The sequence below is a fragment of the Struthio camelus genome, chromosome W (genome assembly GCF_040807025.1).
Source record: "Struthio camelus isolate bStrCam1 chromosome W, bStrCam1.hap1, whole genome shotgun sequence".
Lineage (NCBI taxonomy): Eukaryota > Metazoa > Chordata > Aves > Struthioniformes > Struthionidae > Struthio > Struthio camelus.
In genome coordinates, this window is record NC_090981.1 from 40427698 (window position 1) to 40448849 (window position 21152).

At 39.2% G+C, this 21152-nt stretch overlaps 1 protein-coding gene across 12 annotated transcripts in view; it reads right to left on the bottom strand.

Annotated features, from left to right (window-relative positions):
* LOC138060926 (DNA mismatch repair protein Msh3-like) overlaps nt 1-21152 on the bottom strand; it is a 113465-nt gene that overhangs the window by 59991 nt on the left and 32322 nt on the right. For all 12 annotated transcript variants that reach the window (XM_068926320.1, XM_068926329.1, XM_068926332.1 and 9 more), the window contains 4 exons: nt 15353-15465; nt 12854-12968; nt 5638-5722; nt 4936-5045 (listed from right to left, as the gene is read on the bottom strand). In XM_068926320.1, coding sequence (XP_068782421.1) covers nt 4936-5045; nt 5638-5722; nt 12854-12968; nt 15353-15465 — 423 coding nt within the window. The remainder of the gene's footprint in view (nt 1-4935; nt 5046-5637; nt 5723-12853; nt 12969-15352; nt 15466-21152) is intronic.

Sequence of the window (21152 nt, forward strand, 5' to 3'; positions counted from 1 at the left end):
CTATTAAGAATTTGCTTTGTCTAGCCTGGAGAATCATAGGTTAAAAGGTTTTTTGGCAGTTCTCTAAATATATATAATTATATTCTCTCCTTGAGAAATAAACATCAGCTTTAATTTAAAAAAAAAGAAAAAAATCAAATTAGTATAAAGTAATCACAGATAAATGCAGGCAAGAAATTACAGGGAGGTTTGCAGCCACTGAAGTCCTATAATCGCTTCTCACAAACAGCGGGTCTTGGAGACCAGAACGCGGAACCATGTCAGAGTAAAGCAGCAACACACTGACAGGACAGGGCGAACCTGGGGCTCGAAACGTAAGCTCACCATAAAGAGGCTGCAAGTGTCTGACTTGTTGATATCCCCTTGGGGCACCCAAAAGTAGAGGCTGGATCAGCATGTATTTGATATACTCTAGACCACTATTTAATAAATTAGCCCCACGCTTCAGCCGGAGGGAACCAGGAGAGCTGCTTCCATCCCCCCAGGCTTTTTCCCCCTGCAGCAGAGCGCGCCGCGGGGACACGCTGCAGGCCTGGAAAGCGCTGAGCCACGTGCTCGCTACTCCTTGCCCACGAGCTCAGGATCACGCACAGAAAGAGGGATCTTGGACCTCCCGGGGCAGTGAGCACTGCTCACTTTCATCTAACAAATTCCCTGTGATGGCAAAGGCCCAAAACACTGGTGAAACCTTTGCTTTCCTCTCTCTCTCTCTCTCTCCCTGTGACACACTGCGGACCCCAAGTTTACTCTAGTGCAATAAGGGTATTCTGTGGCTTGTGGTATACCAGAAGTGACACGTGTACCCTCAAAGCATGGATGTTAAATTGGGGGTGATAACACCGGTGATTTTAGGACAGAAGATCTATTTCAACACAGGCTCACAAGGACAAAGTCTACCAGCTCCCAAAGCTCTGAGCAAGCTCTCTCCCCGAAAGCTTCGTCACTTCCAAATTCTACATTTAGGATAGTCTACTCTCCATGATTTATGCCTATGACATCAACTTATACCTCATTACATCAACTTATCAGTAACCTTGTTACGTTAACTTCTACACATCACACATATAATACACTGAAAAACTAAGAGAGCCAACAAAATATTAGAGAAATACAATTGTGAATCTCTCAGTCTGCTTAAGCTACTTCAAACCATAAACATCCTCAAGAAACTGGATATTGTTGCAAAGAGGCAACCAGAGCATTTTGCAAAATAACAGGCTCACATGTCATACGCATGCCAAACATTTTATCACTTCTGTTTGCCCACTCACCCCACCTCTTCAAGTTTTGCACTATAAGTATTTCTATAACCTGTAAACTAAACACTTCCACAGCACAGACAAACAACAGCAATTTCCAGGTTATTTTCCACTTAAATAGCAAAGTCTACCTTCCCCTTGGCTACAGTACTAGAAATGCCACTTCATGATGTCCACCTGCTGATATTCAAGAGATATTCTACCCTATAATGTCCTATAAGGGCTAGAAAGCGCTTTGTATTATGCATCCATCACTTATCTCAAGTTCTGCTTTAAGTAGACACAACTAGGCACAGCTTTATTAGCTTTATAGCCTGGTTTATTATGGAAATAATAAACCTCCACAGAATTGTGCTACCCATCTGCCTTTTTCAGTTTTGAACCCTTTGTTCAACTCCAACCAACCTTAACAAGTGGAGGAAGGGGTGACTTTGGTCTTAAGGAAACAAAATTCCTACTAACTGGGCAAGAATCAAAAGCTGGGCAAGGCACACAGACCCAAATTAATATCCAGTGAGGGAAAGGATGCAATATTAGTTCAGTAGTTAGTTATCTGGTCTGTTTGGACTGCTGACTGGCCAAGCTGCAGAGCTGCAGTTTGGAGCCAGCCACAGCACTTGATTTGGGGAATAGGATGCAGGAACTGAGAATGGGAGGCAGTAACCACGGGCATAACAGAGAGAGAGCAGAAGACTACAGAGATAAAGCTTCAGACAGCCTGTGTGGAGAGGAATAACTTCTTTACACTTTCCTATACTGCAGCTATAAAACAACACGTTCATTGCATACAACAACAAACCAAACGAAAACAGGCTAACCAGATCATAGGCCTACAATACACTCATCTTTCTCCTCTTCCTGCAGCTATCCAAAAAGCCATGACTGTATCACGTCAACTTCAGAGATTGAGATTCACCTACACTTTGCATCAGAAAAATGCACACAAACACACACAGATCCCATTGTTTTTTAATAGTGTTTCCTGAGACCAGTGCCTTAGGCTATCAGATATGATAATATACAGCTCTTCTCCTCCTGCTAAAAGCCCGTGGCCTTACAAGGAAATAGCATGTTTTATTCAATTAAAAATGTCCCAACCAACTCAGCTTTCTACCTCCTTTTCTTTCCATTTCCCCTTACAGAAATTAGGCAAAAAAGGAACTCAATGGAATTCACGTTTCAAAAGCAAGATAGACAAGGCAAGATAATTTTTCTGCAGTGTACACAAACAACAACAAAAAGACTTGCCTGATTCCTCATAAAACCTCAGTCTCAATGACTGATACCTTTTTACCTCTGTTATCTTTGTATAACAAGGTGAATAAATGAGGACGTTGCACCTCCCTTGGTTAAGCCAAATTTTTTCAGAATTGCACACGCCTAATGTTTAAAAGCTTTTCTTGGAAGTCTCAAAATATGTAACGTCACTGATGTTACTAACTAACAGATATCTTCAAGTTTGCCCAAATAAGATGCCTGTACACGCTCTACCTCTTACTTGAGCCTGGTAAATTGTTTCTCCCCTGGAAATCCAGTCATCATCCCAAATGATTTTCAACTACCAGGCATAAAGCAGTAATTACACCCTCTCACTTTTTGATACACCAAGGGAAACGCACCCACCCACTGACTGGAAAAGATGCGCTACAGAAACGTTACTGCCACTGCAAACGGCACCCCAGGAAGCTCCCTAAGCGCGTCTGTGCGCGCTACTGGGAACAATACTGCAAAGTGCCTGATGCACGGTAAGTACATGAAATTACAACTTAGAGTCAGAAATGGAGAAATACACAGAAACAAGACAGTTTTTTAGCTCCAGCTAAGGAGCATGATTACATCTTTAACCACAGAATGCCTCAAAAAGGAAAGTACCAATTCCCTAACGGGAGCAAAGAGCAAAGAGAGAGGAGGAACCAAAACTACAAACTTCTAAAGCTGGTTCTGAGCGGAGACCAAGAACTTTAATTAAATTTCCTGGTTAGGAGAGAAAGCTTTAAAGTTCCCAAACAAGCACCTTTCTATCCTCTCATCAGATGGAGTTTTCTTGTTGAACTGTACTTCACCTGGTGCACCACGTATGTGATCATTTGGCAAAACGGTTAGAGGCCGTTCTTCCTTCTCCAGCCCCTACGCTCCGTGATGCTACTGTGCCTGACCAGAGCCTGTGCTCTGGCTCCCCCCACTGACTGCTTTACAAAAACACTTCCCAAAAGGCTGCAGGGTCCCTCAACAGCTGAAAAAGAAACAAAGTTTCAAAATTACTTAGGCAAAGTGGCCCAGAAATTCCATCCAGCCACCTAATAAACTTCCAAAAAAAGCCTAATGCAATTTGGGAAAAGTACATCGGAAACATTTGTTTAAAAGTAGGTTAAAAAAAAAAGTTATCTTGGGCAACGTACAAGCTGTTACCAGGAAAAAAAAAAAAAAAAAGAAAAAAAAAGAGGCAAACTGAACTGTGCATATTAAATCCCTGCCAGAAATTGCAGTGTGATGCTTTCGAACCATCGTGGCTCCTACAAAGGAAAAGGTGACTTGAATATTCTATAACAATAAAATAGGAGGAACAAAAGAGTTAGTTATGTATTTCTTTTTTTTAATACTAGTGACAAACATCCCTACAAAAAGGCTAATAAGAAAACTAAGTAGCCACAGTTCAGAAATATAGTGCTATAACATATTAAAAATTAGTCGAGATAAAAAAATGCTTCCTTAGCATTCCTTAGCATATTCCTTGATTACCAGCACCAGCAAGAAGCGAAAATATTAGGATAGCTCACTGTTTATCCAAAATCTGCCTTTTGGCAAATCTAAAACAAATGCAAAACAGAGGGGAAAAAAATATTTTGGTTAACCAAACCAAGAGGAATTTCTTTATGAAATGGCTGAAGCGAACACCACGACAACTGAGTAAATTCTACATCGACAATTCTCAGGAAACGCACATTCGAAGGAATAGATCCAAAAACTTAAAAATACAGGCAATTCACATCACAGAGACTCTAGTTCTGTTATTTATTACAGATTCAAGTTCAAGACTCCAAAAAAGACTGCAAAGAGAAATTCAGAAAGACGGAGACTGTTTCAAGCCAGAGCCAGAGACAAACATGACAGGTGTTACGAAATAAATCATTTCTAAAGCATTTCTAAAGCCTTACATAATAAGCATAGCTCAAAATACAGAGTGATCAAACAATTAGCGCATTCCAGAACTAATAAAAGGAAATAACTTTCATATGCACCACACTGTACACAGGAGTAACATCCACAGCTACATCAGAACAAAGAGAACAGACTAAGGATGTAAATCCTTCTGCGGCAAGAGAGACACCAAACACTGACTGGCAAGTTTAGGAATAAAACACTGGCCACCAGGAGGTCACCTCATCCACTGTCAGAAGGAGGATACCGGATCAGACTCGTACCCGGTTGGATTTTGCATAGCAATTTCTAACCTGCTCCAACACTACTATTACCAAACTCCCTAACGCTCTGTGGCCAAATAGAGAGGTTTAACTCTCTCAGACCTTTAAACACACCAACCAGATCATCTGCTACTTCATTTCCTCTGTAAACTCTACTGTGCTTTTCAGACCTTAGAGAAAAATGCATACATTGGCCATATTCAACTTTGTAATTTTAAAATATCGATTTAATATAAGGTAAAGAGATATTTCACCTGCATTTCATAAGAGGCTGGGTTACCCATTTCTTCAGTCTCCGACGTCCGAAGGAAGTTTTAGTATGATCCAAGACCCAGAGTAGGCTTCCTTTTGTTTTCATATCAGTCTAAAACAACAAAAATAGCCTTGCTATTTTTAACTGAACAATCAATCACCTACCTGCAGGATCTTCACAATACTACTTAAAGCATTCTGTCTAGGCTTTAAGATTTCGCAACTACAACATGTTCCTCTACTCATCTTTTTTCACAAATAATTCCTTATATAACTGCCAAAGATACCTTATAAGATACTCGAGTATGTTTTCACTCTAGCCAGAAAATGTTTTCAGAAAACAGCTAGAATAAGTTCTACAAGTTAAACTAAATCTATGCATAAACCAGCATCACAGAAGAAAAATAAACCCCACTGCAGACAGATCACTTGACTGTAGTTGCTCAAGAACTTGCAAATTTTAGGAAAGCTCTTTGCTAGTCAAAGTGTAGTAAGGTTCCTAATTCATACCAAAAGCCAGTAGAGATTAACTGTCATTTATGCATCTGAAAGAGTACTCCTCCTCCAGTTTGATCCCATCTAAAATAATTTAAACGTTCTGTGTTAGATTTTCAAGCTAACTTAATTAACTTCATTGAGAACAATATGTCAAACAGCTCTGAAAATATAAGTATTTATTAAGAAATCACTACACTTGTCCTTACCTGATTCTGTAAAATTTCAAGATTTTTCATTGTTGTCGCATTAATTGTCATGTATTCAGTTTCACTTGACATCCGTTTGAAATTGCTGGGTGGGGGGAGAATTTTGGATGTTAGATTTTAAATATGGGAACAGACATAACAGTGAAACACTATCAAGTCTCTCACATTAGCAAATTCATCAACCATATGAACCAAAAAGAGAACAAGTAAGAAATTAGAATCTATTCAAATAAATAAAACAATTGAACCCCATTAACATCTGTTATTTTACTGTTTGGGAATATAAGACTTGAAGAATCACTTGCCCAACTTCTTACAGTGACTCTGACAAAGTTCAGAATAAAATCTAGCTCTCCTGTCATCTACTCCTAACCCACTAAACGCTTAAGGAGGCGTCCCTTCTTCAGTCTGTGAAAAAATTACAGTAGTACACACTTTTGTTAGTGCTCTGTTATGGTCACTGTACTTACAGTATTAGAAGCAGGGCTAGGATTAAGAATTTACACTTAGAGTAGAGCATTTTTTAAATATAACTCATCAGATCATCATATCAAAATACATATTCATCTATTTTGCAACTAATAGCAATTTAAAGTCTGCTAGTATAATTATTGAGGAAAATAAAAATAGAGCATATTTAAACTACTTCCTCTTATTTTTCACCATGACCTAACCATGACCAAAATGACTTGACTTTTTGACGCTACCTAGCCGAACAGGAAAAGACTAGCCCAACAAAAGTTGTGATTTCTACATATAGCTAGAGCAAAACACAGAATAAGATGAAGCTTAATAAATTAATGGTATTAGATGTGAAAATTATCTCAATCTCAGACATGCACATGCGGTAGTTGGGACAGGAAAGGGAAGTGCAAGATACTCACTAAATGATTCTGACAAATCAAGTCATGATTGTCTAGATTAATTACATACTGCTCACTGCTCTTTGCACAAAATCTAGGGCGCACCTTCTTTAGTTATCTTAGCCTGAAAAGAATGACTTGTTGGGTAGGATTTAAAACTGTTTTCTTGACTTTTCAAAGAGAAAAAAAAAAAAAAAAAAATCAAGGCACTGGAAGCACAGTGCACTGTGAAGCACACACAGCTGCACTATTACTATATATTTAAAAAGCAGCACCAAAACTTGCAAAATTATGAAATATGCAGAGACTAATGTTATACGTTCATGTTGCATGCACCTGTTTAGACCTGCTAGTAATCCTGTTTCTGAATAACGGGTCAAATTTTCTGCAGAAATTAAAGACTAAAGTAGGTTCAACTGAGTGCCCTCAAGAAAGTACGTTTGAAAGTGCAGCTGATTCACAACAGTACCCATAGACAGCATTATTCTGCTCTAGCGTGCCATCTCAACAATCAGCAAAGTTGACCTGCAAAACAAAACCTTAGCGGTAAAAGCAGCAGCACTTTCCAAGTGCACAATACTATGAGCAACAAAACAATATTCTCTTTTTATTATCTCCAGTCCCAGTTGCTGGTACTGGCAAAAATTAAATAGGAATGATCTCTGCTTGGCTCTGAATCCCTATAACCAACACTGAATCCTACCCGCCCTTCCATAGCACCTCTTTAACCCTTAGGATTTACGTAACCCAGAGTTTCCTCAGTTGCTGCATTTTGATTTGCCACTTGATTTGCCTTCTGTCATCTCTTAAACTCAGCTGGGTGAGAACTATGTCTGTTTTACTTCTTCCCAAAAGCATAAAAGATGCTTTTGGCTGTTGCTATCAACTCTCAATTACCCACGAGCGAGTTTCAAGATTATAGATTTACTGTCTGCCCTCTTCACCTGGCTGAGGCCAGGTGCTTCAGAGCACTTAACTCAGAACATACTCTGCTCACAGCAAGCTTCCTCTCTGATGGCATTCGGAGACAACTACTTCTGCTCCACAGCAAAACCTGTTTATTAGTCTTTCAGAAGCAAATATGCTAATGTTCTCACAGCATAAATTATGTATGTTTTATATTATCCAGGTGTTTGCTTTCTCTGGGTTACTCCACCTTGCTATTAACCTTAGTAACTGAGAGCTAAGAGTACACGAATAGCAGCCAAGATCAACTGCAGAATATGTCCAACCAGGAATTCTAGATGTCATAGCACAGAACTTGTTTTGCTTCCCACACCCTCATCTTCCTACAGCTTGGGTCAGAACTTGATAAAAATGTGAAAGAAAGAGTTTTTGTCAGGAATTTAGGGTCTGAAATAGCATGAGAAGAAGCCTCAAAACAAGTTAGCGTTGGCTTTGCAGCAAGGATATCAACAAAATTTCTTGCAAGAAATTCTAATGTGCTGCTATCAGACATCCTCTGCATTAGTGAAAATGACCCTTCAAAGGCACTTCGTCCAGAGCACAAGGCAATAATTCCTTTTATAGATAACAAAGGCGTGGCCTGAGCTACCAAGAACAGACTTACAACTCTCTCAAGTACTTAGACAGCACAAAAAAGGAGTGATGGAAATAGCTGGTAATTCCACTGCTGAAGAGTAAATGAAGGTAGGATCCTGCCATCTGGGCTGAGAAAATGAAGAGGAAACAAAAAGAAATGCAAGTTTCTAATAAGATTTAGCAGACATTTGGGAAATACGCACGAGAAAGTGGTTCCTACTCCTAAAATAATTTTTCAGAGTAGAACCATACTTGAAGATGAATATTAAAAGGTTACAATTGCTTTCGGACAGTAAATCACTTCCTCAATCTTTGATTCTTACACATTACCTGCAAAACTCTTTTTGGTCATCCTGCATTTTAAGAGGCTTACAGAGGAGGGCATTAATGCTTTACTCATTATTCTCTCCACCAGAGATTTTATATATAATTTCATACTCACTAACTCATTCTAAATGAATGCAAGTTATTCAGATCAGTTTTCAACTACTTTAATTTTGCAAATTTCTAAAACACTTTCCAGTGAGGCTGCAGGGCACTCTACTGAGAGCCTACTAAGCAGCAGATTTTCTTTGCTCAATTACCTTTTACAGACCTCTAGAGGCCATGTCTTACAGACTTCTAAGGGTGAATGAACCACAGAATAGTTACATATTTAGACAAGAGTTGGAGGAATTTACATTTAGTTATAAGGAGTAAAAACATGTCTCCCTTCATTCCTCAGAAGCACTAGCTTTAGGTATGAAAGACATTTACCAGTGTCTTAGTAGTCCAGGCTTGAGGTCCTTTCCTATGTTTTATATTTTGTTAACCAGAATTTTAAATTCATTAGTGAATATAGCCATAAGGCCAGAACTTCTGATCTAGATCCCTGATGTGATGGGAGCCCAGAAACTCCAAGAGAAAAAACAAGAACAAAACAAAGCAAAAGACCTGAAAAAGAAAAAGCAAAACATAGAACAAGTACAGAAATAAGATGACCAGGGAAGGATTAAGAGAGACAAAAATAACTCTCACCATTTTTATCCTGAATTACTTTTCTCCTCTTATGCCACTGACCTCCCCACTTGTTCCAACTAAACTGCGCTCTCTTGGACTGCTTTCCGTGCGTGCAGCCTCAGCACTCCAATAAGCTCCACACTTCTGGAGCACAAGAGGCCCCACCTGTCACCCTTATTCTGTGGTCTTGAATTATTAGGCGAACCCTCTGCTGAGCACCTTTACTTAGGGCCTGAAACCATGCCCTCCCTTTTCTGTCCCCCACGGTCCTGAGCTGACACTGAAACTTCGCAGGATCATTGCAATACTGCCTCTCTCAAAGTCTTACAGAAGGTACATAGTAAGTGTGAGCAAACAGACCTACGTATAGTCTTGTATGCATTTTTCTGAACTCATGAGGGCACAAGAGAGATGAAAATCGTATGTACACCATTCTCTCAATCTCTTTCTTGCCTCCATTGAAAATTCAAGGATGTCCACTGCCATTTTAAGTTGGGTGAACTTGCATTTTGACTTCACTAACCTTTAAACTAATCTCTCAAACTCCCTTCCATTCCTACTGTACAGTATAATGAACCCTTTCTCGCTGAAGTCTTTCCCCGTTTCTCTTCCTCCCTCAAAGCCATACTAGCCCTCTCCTTCCTCCCCTCTTTCATTTCTGTTTGTCTTCTACCCTCATTGCTGGTAGTTCTCCAACCCCAAAGCTATTCCCCTCTTTGAAAGATAACTGGCTTTTCCACTCCCAGCCATTTCTGAAGTTTATATATCACTGGTCAAACTGTAAGAACTACAGATACGATCTCTCTTTTGTCTCCATATATTGGAAACCACATAGGTAAAATAAAAATACACTGTGAGGCATTTCCCAGCGACTGCTGTGCAACAGATAATTTTCAGGTAAAACTGGGTGCTCAGCTGTCCTTGCAAGTCTATTCTAGATGTGTATCATCTTCTTGTCAAAAATCAAAGGTCTCATTACTTAAGGCTACTAGAATATACACGGATAACAAGTTCTCATTCATCAGAATTCATTAGAAGAGAATTTTTACTTGCTGTGTAAGTAAGCTCAAATGAAATAAAGGGTTTCTGTCCCTGTACATTGAATTCCGCTTTATTTAGGACCTTAAAGCTGGATTTGTTTTAATATTCACATGAAATTTGTTACAAATGAGGCTCTCCCTGATAATGAGGATCCCTCATCACTTGTGCGATGCTTCATGATGATGTTTCTTAATCTCAGCTGGAATTTTGTTCATTTGGGAGAGGGGTTTTTATTTGGGGAAGGTATGCAGGCGGTGTAAGGAAAGTTTTCATCATTCTTCTTAACAAGTAGATCTTTTTCATCCAGATATGTGTCACTTGCATCCATAAAGTTCTCAGCAACTGAAAACTATCTCAACTCCAACTTCATGCTCACTGTATTCATCAGTATATGCTCACTGACCTGAATTCTCCTAGGAATTTTAGGTTGCATGTCAGTACAATGGAAGTGTTTCTCTTACGTTTCCTGCAGAATCACAGAGAATTGTTAAATGTGATACCCTCTGCTTAAAAGGCTTTCCCTTTTCAGGACCTATATAATATTTCATTGACATTAGAAAAAATTATTGAAGTTGCGCTTGGCTCAGTATTTTCACATACGTGACACACAAACAGCAAGCAGAATTCCAGAACCTATTTTATCCAGATAGCCAAAGCAGTAAAGGCTTCAGAAATAAATATAGTAGAACTCAAGTTCCTGAGTGCAGGAGCTAAGTTATCTCAAAGTATATACATCTTATTTCTTTATAGCATATCACCAAGATAACAAAAAGTTCATTGCTTTTCCACTTGGATGCTCTTCTTGCTCACACTCACACCAAGTCTATTAGAGCAATTTCCAGCAGGCAAATGTCAGCTATAAGATTTAGTGCTTTTCCTTCCCATCTGTAATTGTACTTGATTTTAGGCTGCACCTATTAAAAGTGTCAGCTGTTACATAAGCCCTCATGTAATCACGTTGCTCCTCTGCTACTGGATTACTTCTACATGAAACATTAATTTTCTATTTTCTCCCTAACTGAAAGAGCATTCATCTTCTTAATGTGTGACTGCACATAAGATACTGTGGCAACAGTGATCTACAAGTGCAACGATGGAAGGGATTTTGTTTTGGAGTTCATTTTCTTCTTCAGAAGCTCTCACAACAAGACTTCTCCAGACACAGCTCCCACCTCTCCACCCAAGCATTTTCTATAAAACTTGCAAGAGGATGAGCTGGAAGACCACAGTGCTGGAAGATCACAGATTAGAGTGCTCCTTGAGAGATGGCGGAGGGGGAGATTTAAAAGATGCTACCTGATTTTTTTTTCCTCTTAAAGGACCTATATGCCCAGTGAAGTTTAAGTTAACATTTTAACGATATTTGGAGTGTGAGGGGGAAAAAAAAAGGGGGTGGGAGGGGTGGGGAGAGAAAAGCCATCCAAAAATCCAGAAAACCCAGGCGTGTATGTCATAATTTCCAAATATTCCAGCAGATATCTGAAAAGCATTTAAGGCTGACACCTGCAGTCACTTTTTAACACAGTCACATTTAGAAAAACCTCTAGTCACATTTAGAAAAACCTCTTTTAACATAGAGGCCCTTCAAAATGAGGCCAAAAACTGTAAGAATCTCTTTTAACATATGATTTATCTACAATCAACGCTAAATATTTGTAGGTTTCTAACTTGCAGCCAGGCTTACTTTGTTAAAGCCTTCCTGCCTACAAGACAGAGGAATATCGAGACAGTCAAGAGAATATTTTGCACAGGACCTGTGACAAATAAAGCTGATTTTAATAAAGCATGTAACAAACCCAAATGGTATGTTTAAACCTATGCCAAGTAGGATAATAATCCTTTAAAATTGTGCAGAATGGAATAAAAAAAAGTTTTAGTGGTTTTATCTTTCCATTTTCTTTTGAATATGTCTGCATAATCCTGTTACGAATTTTTAGTACCCATCTGCACATATCTAATAACTGAGAGTACAGATTACTTCAGGGAAGACAAGTTTTTTCCATGGCTATGTGTTTTTCAAGTAACCTTAAACAAGTAGTGAAGGCCTTTCCACAGTCTTTTGAATTGATCGTTCCCCCAACCATAGGTACCACTGAACCAGCTCAAGGAATTGTTCTAAGGGCTCGATGCTGCACAGATCTGTTTTCTTTTTAATTGGTAACTTGACTCACTGACTCAAACAGACCTGCTGAGTACTGTCAAAACATTACAACACATTAGCATTTACACATGCTTCCAGAGCTAAAGGAAATGATTAACACACCCTCTGCGGCAAAATAAAACATCTGCAACGCTAAATTACAGCATTAAAAAGTCTTTAAAAAGCAACTGCCCCAAATTTTGATCACAAAATAAAACAAGCTGAGGTTAAGATACGACGACTAGGATTTATTAGCAAACTTTAAAAAAAAAATAAAAAAGTCTTCCTAGAATCTCTAAGTTTTTGCATTTTGTTTTTAATAACCCTTGGCAGTAGTGCAAGTTCATTTATATTACTGACAGTAATGACTAGAAGAATAAACATTCTAGAGATTTTCACTAAACACCACTGTAAGAAGCACTTGATTCTTTTGGTTCCCATTGTGAGCTTAAATGTAAAGTACTATTTTTATTTTATTTTATTTTTTTTTTTTTTTACAAAGGCTATGTGTATCACTCAAGCAGGTAGGCTTTGCCCATTTAACTGGGGGGAAGCCATCTGCTGGAATTTACAAGATGTCACTGGTATGTTATTGGTGTTTTGCATTTGAGATTTATATAAGACAACTTACCTTGGATTGTAAAGCATCTTTTCCAAATTAAATTCTTTGAGGTATGCAATCACTGCTGCCAGAGAGCAAATAACAGGCTTATCCAAGCTTAGTATTATAGATAGTTTTTGAGAACCTTAAAACAAACAAACAAACAAAAAGGTATTTTCTTTTTAAATCACTGTTTACTACTTCTACACTTTAGAAACAACATAATCTATTTTTCAATTTAATCAAATAGAAATCAGATCTATATTACATGTATAATCAAACAGAAATTAGATCTATATTATGCATAGAGTGTTCTGCTAACATTTATAAATTAACAAAAAGTGAGCTTCCAAACCAACATTTATAGATCATTACAATAATGCAGACACATTATGAAACATAAAAAAATTGTACTCCACAGGCTTTTCTTCACAAAAGTAACTGATTTTTGCCATAAGTAATTTCTAAACATACAAACTAACTGGATTCCAAAAATCTCCATTATTGCTGGCAACATCTAGGCCAATTAAGAACAAAAAACAGGCCCCGGCACATGTACTGATGATTTAGCTGCTTCAGTCAGACTGCAGAATATCATCCCATCTTTATAAGACAGCTGTTTAGATTTGACAGTATTTCTCTTCACTACCCTAATGCAGTCCCTGTATCAGCTGCAACAACAGGAAAATTCACTCCATGGTAACTCAACATAAAAGGGTGGATTTTTTTTAAAAAGTTTTGTCAAACCTTATTGCAAAAAATAAAAACTAGTCCCCCAAACAAAACAAACTGGGCCAAATATAGAAACACTTTTTAAAGTTGTTCTATTCTTAGAGTGTTAACACATATAGGAACTTGAAGAAACATTTCAGATGTTGCATAATTTCCCTCATTTGCTATACAAAGTGTGAATTTGAATTTGTCTAAATACACACCTTCAAGACGTTGGAAAATAAAGGGATGCTAGCCTTGTATTCATTTCTTTTTAAGCAATATTGATTTTCAAGGATCAGCTCCTCCAAACTCAAAAATGGTCCATCCCAACATGCAGAAAATTAGGCAAAGGTGGCAGGAGGCCTGCATGGATGAACAAGGAGCTCCTGACTAAAGTCAAACACAAAAAAGTATTCAAGAGCTGGAAGCAAGGACAGGTGACTCAGGAAGAATTCAGAGACACTGTCCAAGTGCGCAGGGAGAGGGTTAGGAAAACTAAAATTCACCTGGAGTTGAACCTGGCAAGAGACGTAAAGAGCAACAAGAAGGGCTTCTACAGGTGTATGAGCAGTGAAAGACACACAAGGGAAAATGCACGCCTGCTGATGAACGGGGTGAGCTGGTGACAAAAGACATTGAGCACCTCTGCCTTTTCCATGTCTTCTTCAATGCAATCTTTACCATTAAGATTTGCCTTCAGCAATCCCAGGCTCCTAAGACCAGTGGGAAAGTCTGGAGCAAGGAATGCTCCTCCTCAAAAGAGGAGGATCAAGTTCGGGAACAGGTAAACAATTTGGACACCCACAAGCTCATAGGACCTGATGGGATGCACCAGCGCGTGCTGAGGGAGCTGGCTGATGTCATTGCCAGGCCGCTCTCAATGGTCTTTGAAAGGTCACGGCAACAGAGGGAGGTTCCTGAGTACTGGAAGAAAAAAAATGTCACCTCTGTTTTCAAGGAGAGCAAGGAGAAGAATTTGAGGAACTACAGATCAGTTAGCCTTACCTCAATCCCTAGGATGGTGACAGAGTAATAACCCTGGAAATCATTTCTAGGCTCGCAAAGGACAAAAAGGTAACTAAGAACAATCAGCATGGATTTACAAAGGGGAAACCAAGCCTGACCAACCTGAAAGCCTTCTACAGAGAAATGATTAGCACGATGGACGAGCAGAGAGCAGTGGATGCTGTTTATCTTGACTTTAGCAAGGCTTCTGACACTGTCTTCCATAATATCCTCATAGGCAAGCTCAGGAAGTGCAGGCTAGATAAGTGGACAGTGAGGTGGACTGAAAATCTGCTGAACTGCTGGGGTCACAGGGGTGTGATCAGTGGTACAAAGTCCAGCTGGAGGCCAGTCACTACTGCTGTCCCACAGGGGTGGAAACTGTGGCCATTCCTGCTTAACCTTTTCATTTACGACCTGGATGATGGGATAGAGCGCACTCTCAGCGAGTTTGCAGATGGTACAAAGTTGGGAGGAGTGGTTGATACACCTGATGGCTGTGCTCCCGTTCAGAGGAACCTCAACGGGTTGGAAGGAATCTCATGAAGTTCAACATAAGGAAAATGCAAAGTCCTGCACCTGGGAAGGGATAACCCCAGGCACCAATTCTGGCTAGGGGTCGTCCAGTTCCTTGCAGAAAAGGACCTTGGGGTCCTAGCGGACACCACGTTGAGCATGAGCCACAACCCAATATTTACGCAAGATCAAACAATTTAATTAACTGTAAAGAAATATGTACAAAATGACCTGTTTCTTATCTATGTAAAAGCTAACTGGATGCATATTTCAAAGATATTCTGAATGACATACCTGTAATCTCAGGCACTTCCCTTGCATAAAAATCAGTAATCAGCTGAAAAGCATGGCTGTATTCAAAATGGAGGTTTTCCATCCTTTCAATTCTAACTCTGTCATCTCGTAACCTGCAAAGAAAAAAATTGATTGGCCTTTAATACTTATGCTCCTTTCCTGAAGGATACTTAGATAATGCTAAAGGTGGACTTTCTTTTCTCTTTACATTGTTAAGAAGAGAACGCGTAAAGAATGAAGAGATTAGCTACGGGGTTAGGCTGAGAATTTTTTTTTAAACCCTTCTTCTTTCCACTGCAGCAACAAAAAACCAAACAGAAAACCAAACAGCAAGAGCAAACAAGCTTGAAAAGCACCTCAAGAGGTTGTGTAGAACACCTGCAAGATAGATGCAAGTATATTTACATATTTATATCAATCCTGATAAATATTTGCTTTATCTGTTCTTAAATTACTATGATGGTGGTTAAGCAATCTGCCTAGGTAATCTACTACCACATTTAATTATCCTTTATCTTTAAAGGGTTTTTCTCCTGCTGTACAACTTGTTGCAACTATAACCTATTTCGTCTTTTCCTATCTACAGCAGAAGGAAAGTAGTTGTCTCCTTTTCCTTTATTTCTTAAGTATTTGAAGTGTCTTCCACTCCCTGTGCTAGAGGGCTCAGTTTCTTTTAACATTTGCAGAGAGATTCTAGGCCTCTCTGCATTCCCACTGTTGTCCCCTCATTACACTCCATTTATCAGTATCTCTGAACTTTCCAAACCCGGAAACAGAACTCTTGAGTTAGCACAACCCTCAGCAGTAAGTAGAGTGAACACAGTTTTTTCAGACAATACGACATTGAGGACTTCTATCTGGCTTGAAATCTTTTAAACCCACTTTTCTGTGAACGTGCTCCTTTGTATACTGCTTCCTACTTTATATTTGCAAAGTTGATTGTTGCTGCATACATTAAGCATCTTGCAGTTATCCCTACAGAAATTCATTGTGTTTTTGTCATACCACTTTGCCAAGGATGTTTTGAATAATCCTGTCTTTCCAACACACTTGCAGTTCCTCTCAGCCTAACAGCATCAGCAAACATAGCAAACACACTCTGTTCCATTATTAAGCCAAATGAACTCCATTTAATGCATCCTTCCAGTCTGACAGCAAGTAATCAAGAATACGCTGGAACAGGAGTCCACGCGGTTTTGCAGTCCAGTAGAATTTCATCCAGCCTATTTCATGTGGTCCTTGCTACCACAGCCTGCTTAGGCAAGGTGATGGCATCTCACTTGCCTGTGCATGAGATTAACAGTTTTCCTTACATGTTGAGGAATCGACTAGAGCTTTTCTTAATGTTAATACAGTAACACAATGTTCTCTGAATATTAGGCGCAGTGGCTTAACATAGCAGCAGAGAACCACACCACGTTTATTTCCCTAGTCATTTAGGTCGTGAAAAGCCATTTAGTATCTGAGTTCAGGTGGCAACTAGTACATCTGAAACGCCAAAGTCTCACTCAGAGAGGAATGGGAGGGCGTTCATAAGATACAACCATTCCACGCTGGCTGCTTTTCGAAACGGGTCACTGAAATTAAAACTGGATGCCACAACATTAATTCTATTTGTACAGTTGTTCATGCAGCATTATATACTCATGATGGTTTAAAAAAAAATTATGGCAATCTTTCAGCATAAATATATACTTACGGAACGAGTACCAAAGAAGATGCCAGTAGAAAACTGCCAGTAAAAGATATATGTAAAACTTATTTGGCTTCAGAGCGTCCAAGTGCCAATCTCACAGTAGCTTGAGACATAAACTAAGAGAATACTCCTAGAACGTTGGAATTGTGCCAACTGCAGGGATGTTCGCGTGTTACATGAAGGAAACAAATCAATACCCTTTTCACAAGGCTTGGTAACTTCACTACCGGGGGCGGTGGGGAGGGAGAAGCCAAGCAGGTTTTCTGCATTACACTGCACATATTCCAACTGAAAGGATCAATGTGTCTTTGAGGGCCAACTCTTCTAAAAAGGAGAGAGATTTTCTTATAATATATGTCAAACTACCTCAGTCTCACCGCTCTGATTGTTCTCACCACATTCTAGATGATCCCTTGTTTATCTTGAGTGCCTTAGTTTTAACTGACTGATTCAATTACATTTTCAGCCTGCAGACCCACTGGGATTCGCCTCTGCCCAGCCTTACTCAGAACATACAAACGTTTTTAAGGTAAATGGATTTCTGTGAAAGACAATTAGTCTGTGCTTCTCAACCTGTGACAGCTGTCAGCTATTTTCCTTCTTGCTTCTTTCACATGCTCCAGCCTTCGCTGATCTCTGCTCAAACACGGCCATCCGTTTTACTAGCAGCGCTCAATTAGCCTGTATAGTTACTACAGCATTTTGCAAGAACATCACTTTGGCATTCAAATTTTTGAACTGCGTTGAATGCTATCTGGAGCTCGGCAGAGTACAACCTTTCAGTCAGTCCCGCAAGACAGCGGCTCTTCAGTTTTGACAGTGGGTAAATAGGGACTTAAAGCTGTCTTTTTAAAGCAACATTTTATCTTCAGTTTCTACTTGTACAAGAGGCAGTGTTTTCATTACATCGCCTTCAGAACAGCAAGGCTTAGCAAGCTCTGCAGAGTTAATCTCAAAACTGAAGTCAAAATGGGAGTTTCCAGGGGTAGCTCACTGGATGATCCATGCCCTACCTGCCTTCTTTTAAAGTAACAGTTAATGCTTGCCTTTTCCTTTAATGAACTTGTGGCTTTCTTTCACAAACCTTTAATCAAATTTATCTAGCTCTAGCATAAATTCTGGTAAATGATAGCACCAATTAGCATAGCTTGAGTGATTCCTTATAGTAGTACTTTTGTTCATAAATGATGTTGATGAGAGATACTTCAAGGTAGAATGTAGCATTTAAATGAGACAATAATTGAGTGTTTTGTACAGCACTGTACCATAATTTCTATATTTTAGATCTGGTCATTTTCAAAAAACTATCTGATACTTTGTCTATTCAAAAGTATGCATCAGATGTTCTGGATAAAGATGGAAAAAGTGGAAGGCTATAGGTATCTATATAACCTATGGAAAAATCTGAATTTTTGATCTAAATGTACGAAAGCAAAATTTGCTGCAGAAGGTTTTCATGTCTGCCCTTTATTCAGCCACATGACCACTAATAGGCCATTTTTCTGATTACAGCCAAAACAGTTATGTCGATGCTGTCTCTCTCCAGCTACCAATGCCTATTAAATCAGAAATAAATTCACAATCAACTTTTGTAAACATAACTCTTGCCAGAACAGCTACAGTGAAATGCTGTGCAACCCTTCCAATATTTTTTGGATAATCTTTCAAGTGCTTCTGAAAAGAAGTACTCCTTGTAACCCATGACGCTAACGGGTAAGATAAAACTGAACTTTTCAATAATTTTTTTTAGTCTCCTTGCATAAGCTCTTTTGCTACTACCCTTAACTGGACATTAAGCAAACACAACACACATTCAAGGTTTCAAACTGTTAACTGATGGTAAGAAAAAACCTATAGGGTCCCTTATCAAAATTCCCCTATTCCTTAAACTGCACTAGGATTTGATGCAGATCTGTCTTTGCTCACAAGATGGGTTAAAGAAGTTGCTTGAAGGAAAGTTCATCCACATTAAGAACATGAAATCAACCTGTCCACAAACAGATGCATAATGGATGGGATCCTAACATATACACACACACATATATATTTACACAAACACTTACATGTATATAACATCATACATTAGATGCTTTCCAACCTATACTGCCCTATGATTCTGTTACTACAGGTATTAATTTATCTATCACCATACTGGGAAAATGCAAAAGCATTAAGATCACTGGTTTTTTTGTCCCTCCATTTACCTGACAAGCAATGAATCTTTAGGTAGTTGTTTTGAGTTGTCAAATGTTGTAGGGAGAATATTTAAAATAAATCACTACATTTTGGAAAAAAAAACTATTAAAAGAAAATTAAGTGCTAGAAGCTGTAAGAAAAATTATGATCAACAGCACAAACAAAGCTCACTTAAAGAAACTGAGCCATTTAAAAAATAATAATAATAAAAACATTTACTGTAAGGAAGACACCACATATAAAGACAAGAGCTCACTACCGTGTGCTGAATGAATCTGGAATCACTTCATCACTGCTCTACAAATCACAAGTAATATTAGCACTTTATGCGTGCTTGTTGAAGACTTCCTCAATAACATAAATGCATCAAAATAGACTTTTCTGTAAAGCTTAGGAGGCCCTCCTAAGAAAAGCTGATTGCTCCAGTCTTTTACTTTTCAGTAACTACTCTGCCCTGTCCTACTCATTCCATCTTAGGACCATTCAAATGCACGGAAGCAGGTGCCACTACTTGATCGCACATCCGTATGTCACAACACAAGTTCATAAGTGATACAGACTCTGGTAAGGGAGATCTCTGCTCCTAAAATTTAGTAAGGAATTTTTATTCCTGATGGCAGGCACAGATTTATAAAGCACAAACAATTGCTATTTAAGTTTTCCCATACTTCAAACTGCTATATTCTCTGCACCTGTCACAAACCACCCTGCTAGGATCATCAGCGTGCCCCTGTGGGGGAAAAACGCCTATGCCGCACATTAAAGCAAGGTAACCGGGATGTGTTAATCCTTTCAGATAACAAAGTACATTGGTGTGACCTTTTCTTATTAAGATGTAGCATGGCTTAGCAGAAATGTAATAGCTTTTTCCTTTGTTTTTCATCATTGCGATTCTTTTATTACATAATTTGCTCCTAGCGCAGGGACCCAAGCTTTGAACTCATTTGTGAGAACTGGAAAACAATCATCCTTCTTTCTTTTTTTTGGTTAATCTTGGTCTAGAATTCCTCTAGCTGCTCTGGCAAAGCCTCAATGACATTTCCAGGCAGCTGTTCTTTTGGCACGGACAATATACGTTTTTAGAAGCATGGCTTTTTCCTCCAGACACAGTAAAGCACTTTCCCACATTTGCTCTCAACAATCTTCAAGGATACCACAGACAGAAACAATATTGTTGCAAAGAGATTGGCAGCAAAGTCACCTTCTCTAAGCAGCTGTCAATCTCAAAATAATATAAATCACTGCTGTCTGTATAACCAAACAGCAATTACCACACGTATGCAATCCACATACTACATCCAACACAACCTCACAAAACCTCCCTTCCCCAGACTCTAACTATGCTGGGAGCTGCTGGAAAGCCTGAAAGCAATTCTGACACACTTTCATACATATGAAGATACCTACAGAGAAACTTGGGGAAAACTCCTTGCTTGTCTTCTACTATCCATGAACCATCTACACTCCTCAATGCATTTGTCTTGATTCCTTTCAAATCACCTTAGCAGAACTACGGATAAGCAGAACCCAGACATATCCACAGACCAAGAGCCTGGACCCAAAGGATAGAAGAAAACATTATTTGAGCTTTAAGAACTCAGAGCTGCCGAGGAAGCAGAGCAAAGAGGCTATCAGAGAAGCAAGGACAGAAGCGTGCATAGGCACAGTATGACACTGGGCGCCTTCTGCGAGAGCCGCCCCCCCCCCCCACCACCAATATCTCCTATACTACATTAACAATAATGAAATACTCCTCCAGTGACACCCTACCTCCTTCTGAAGCAAGGTGTGTGCAAGGACAGAACCAAGACATACATCCAATCAATTGCTTGTGACAGCCTGGGATGACCACTGTATGTCTTGTCGCTCTCTTCTGCGCACCATTGATCCCCCCACAGCAGGGCATGT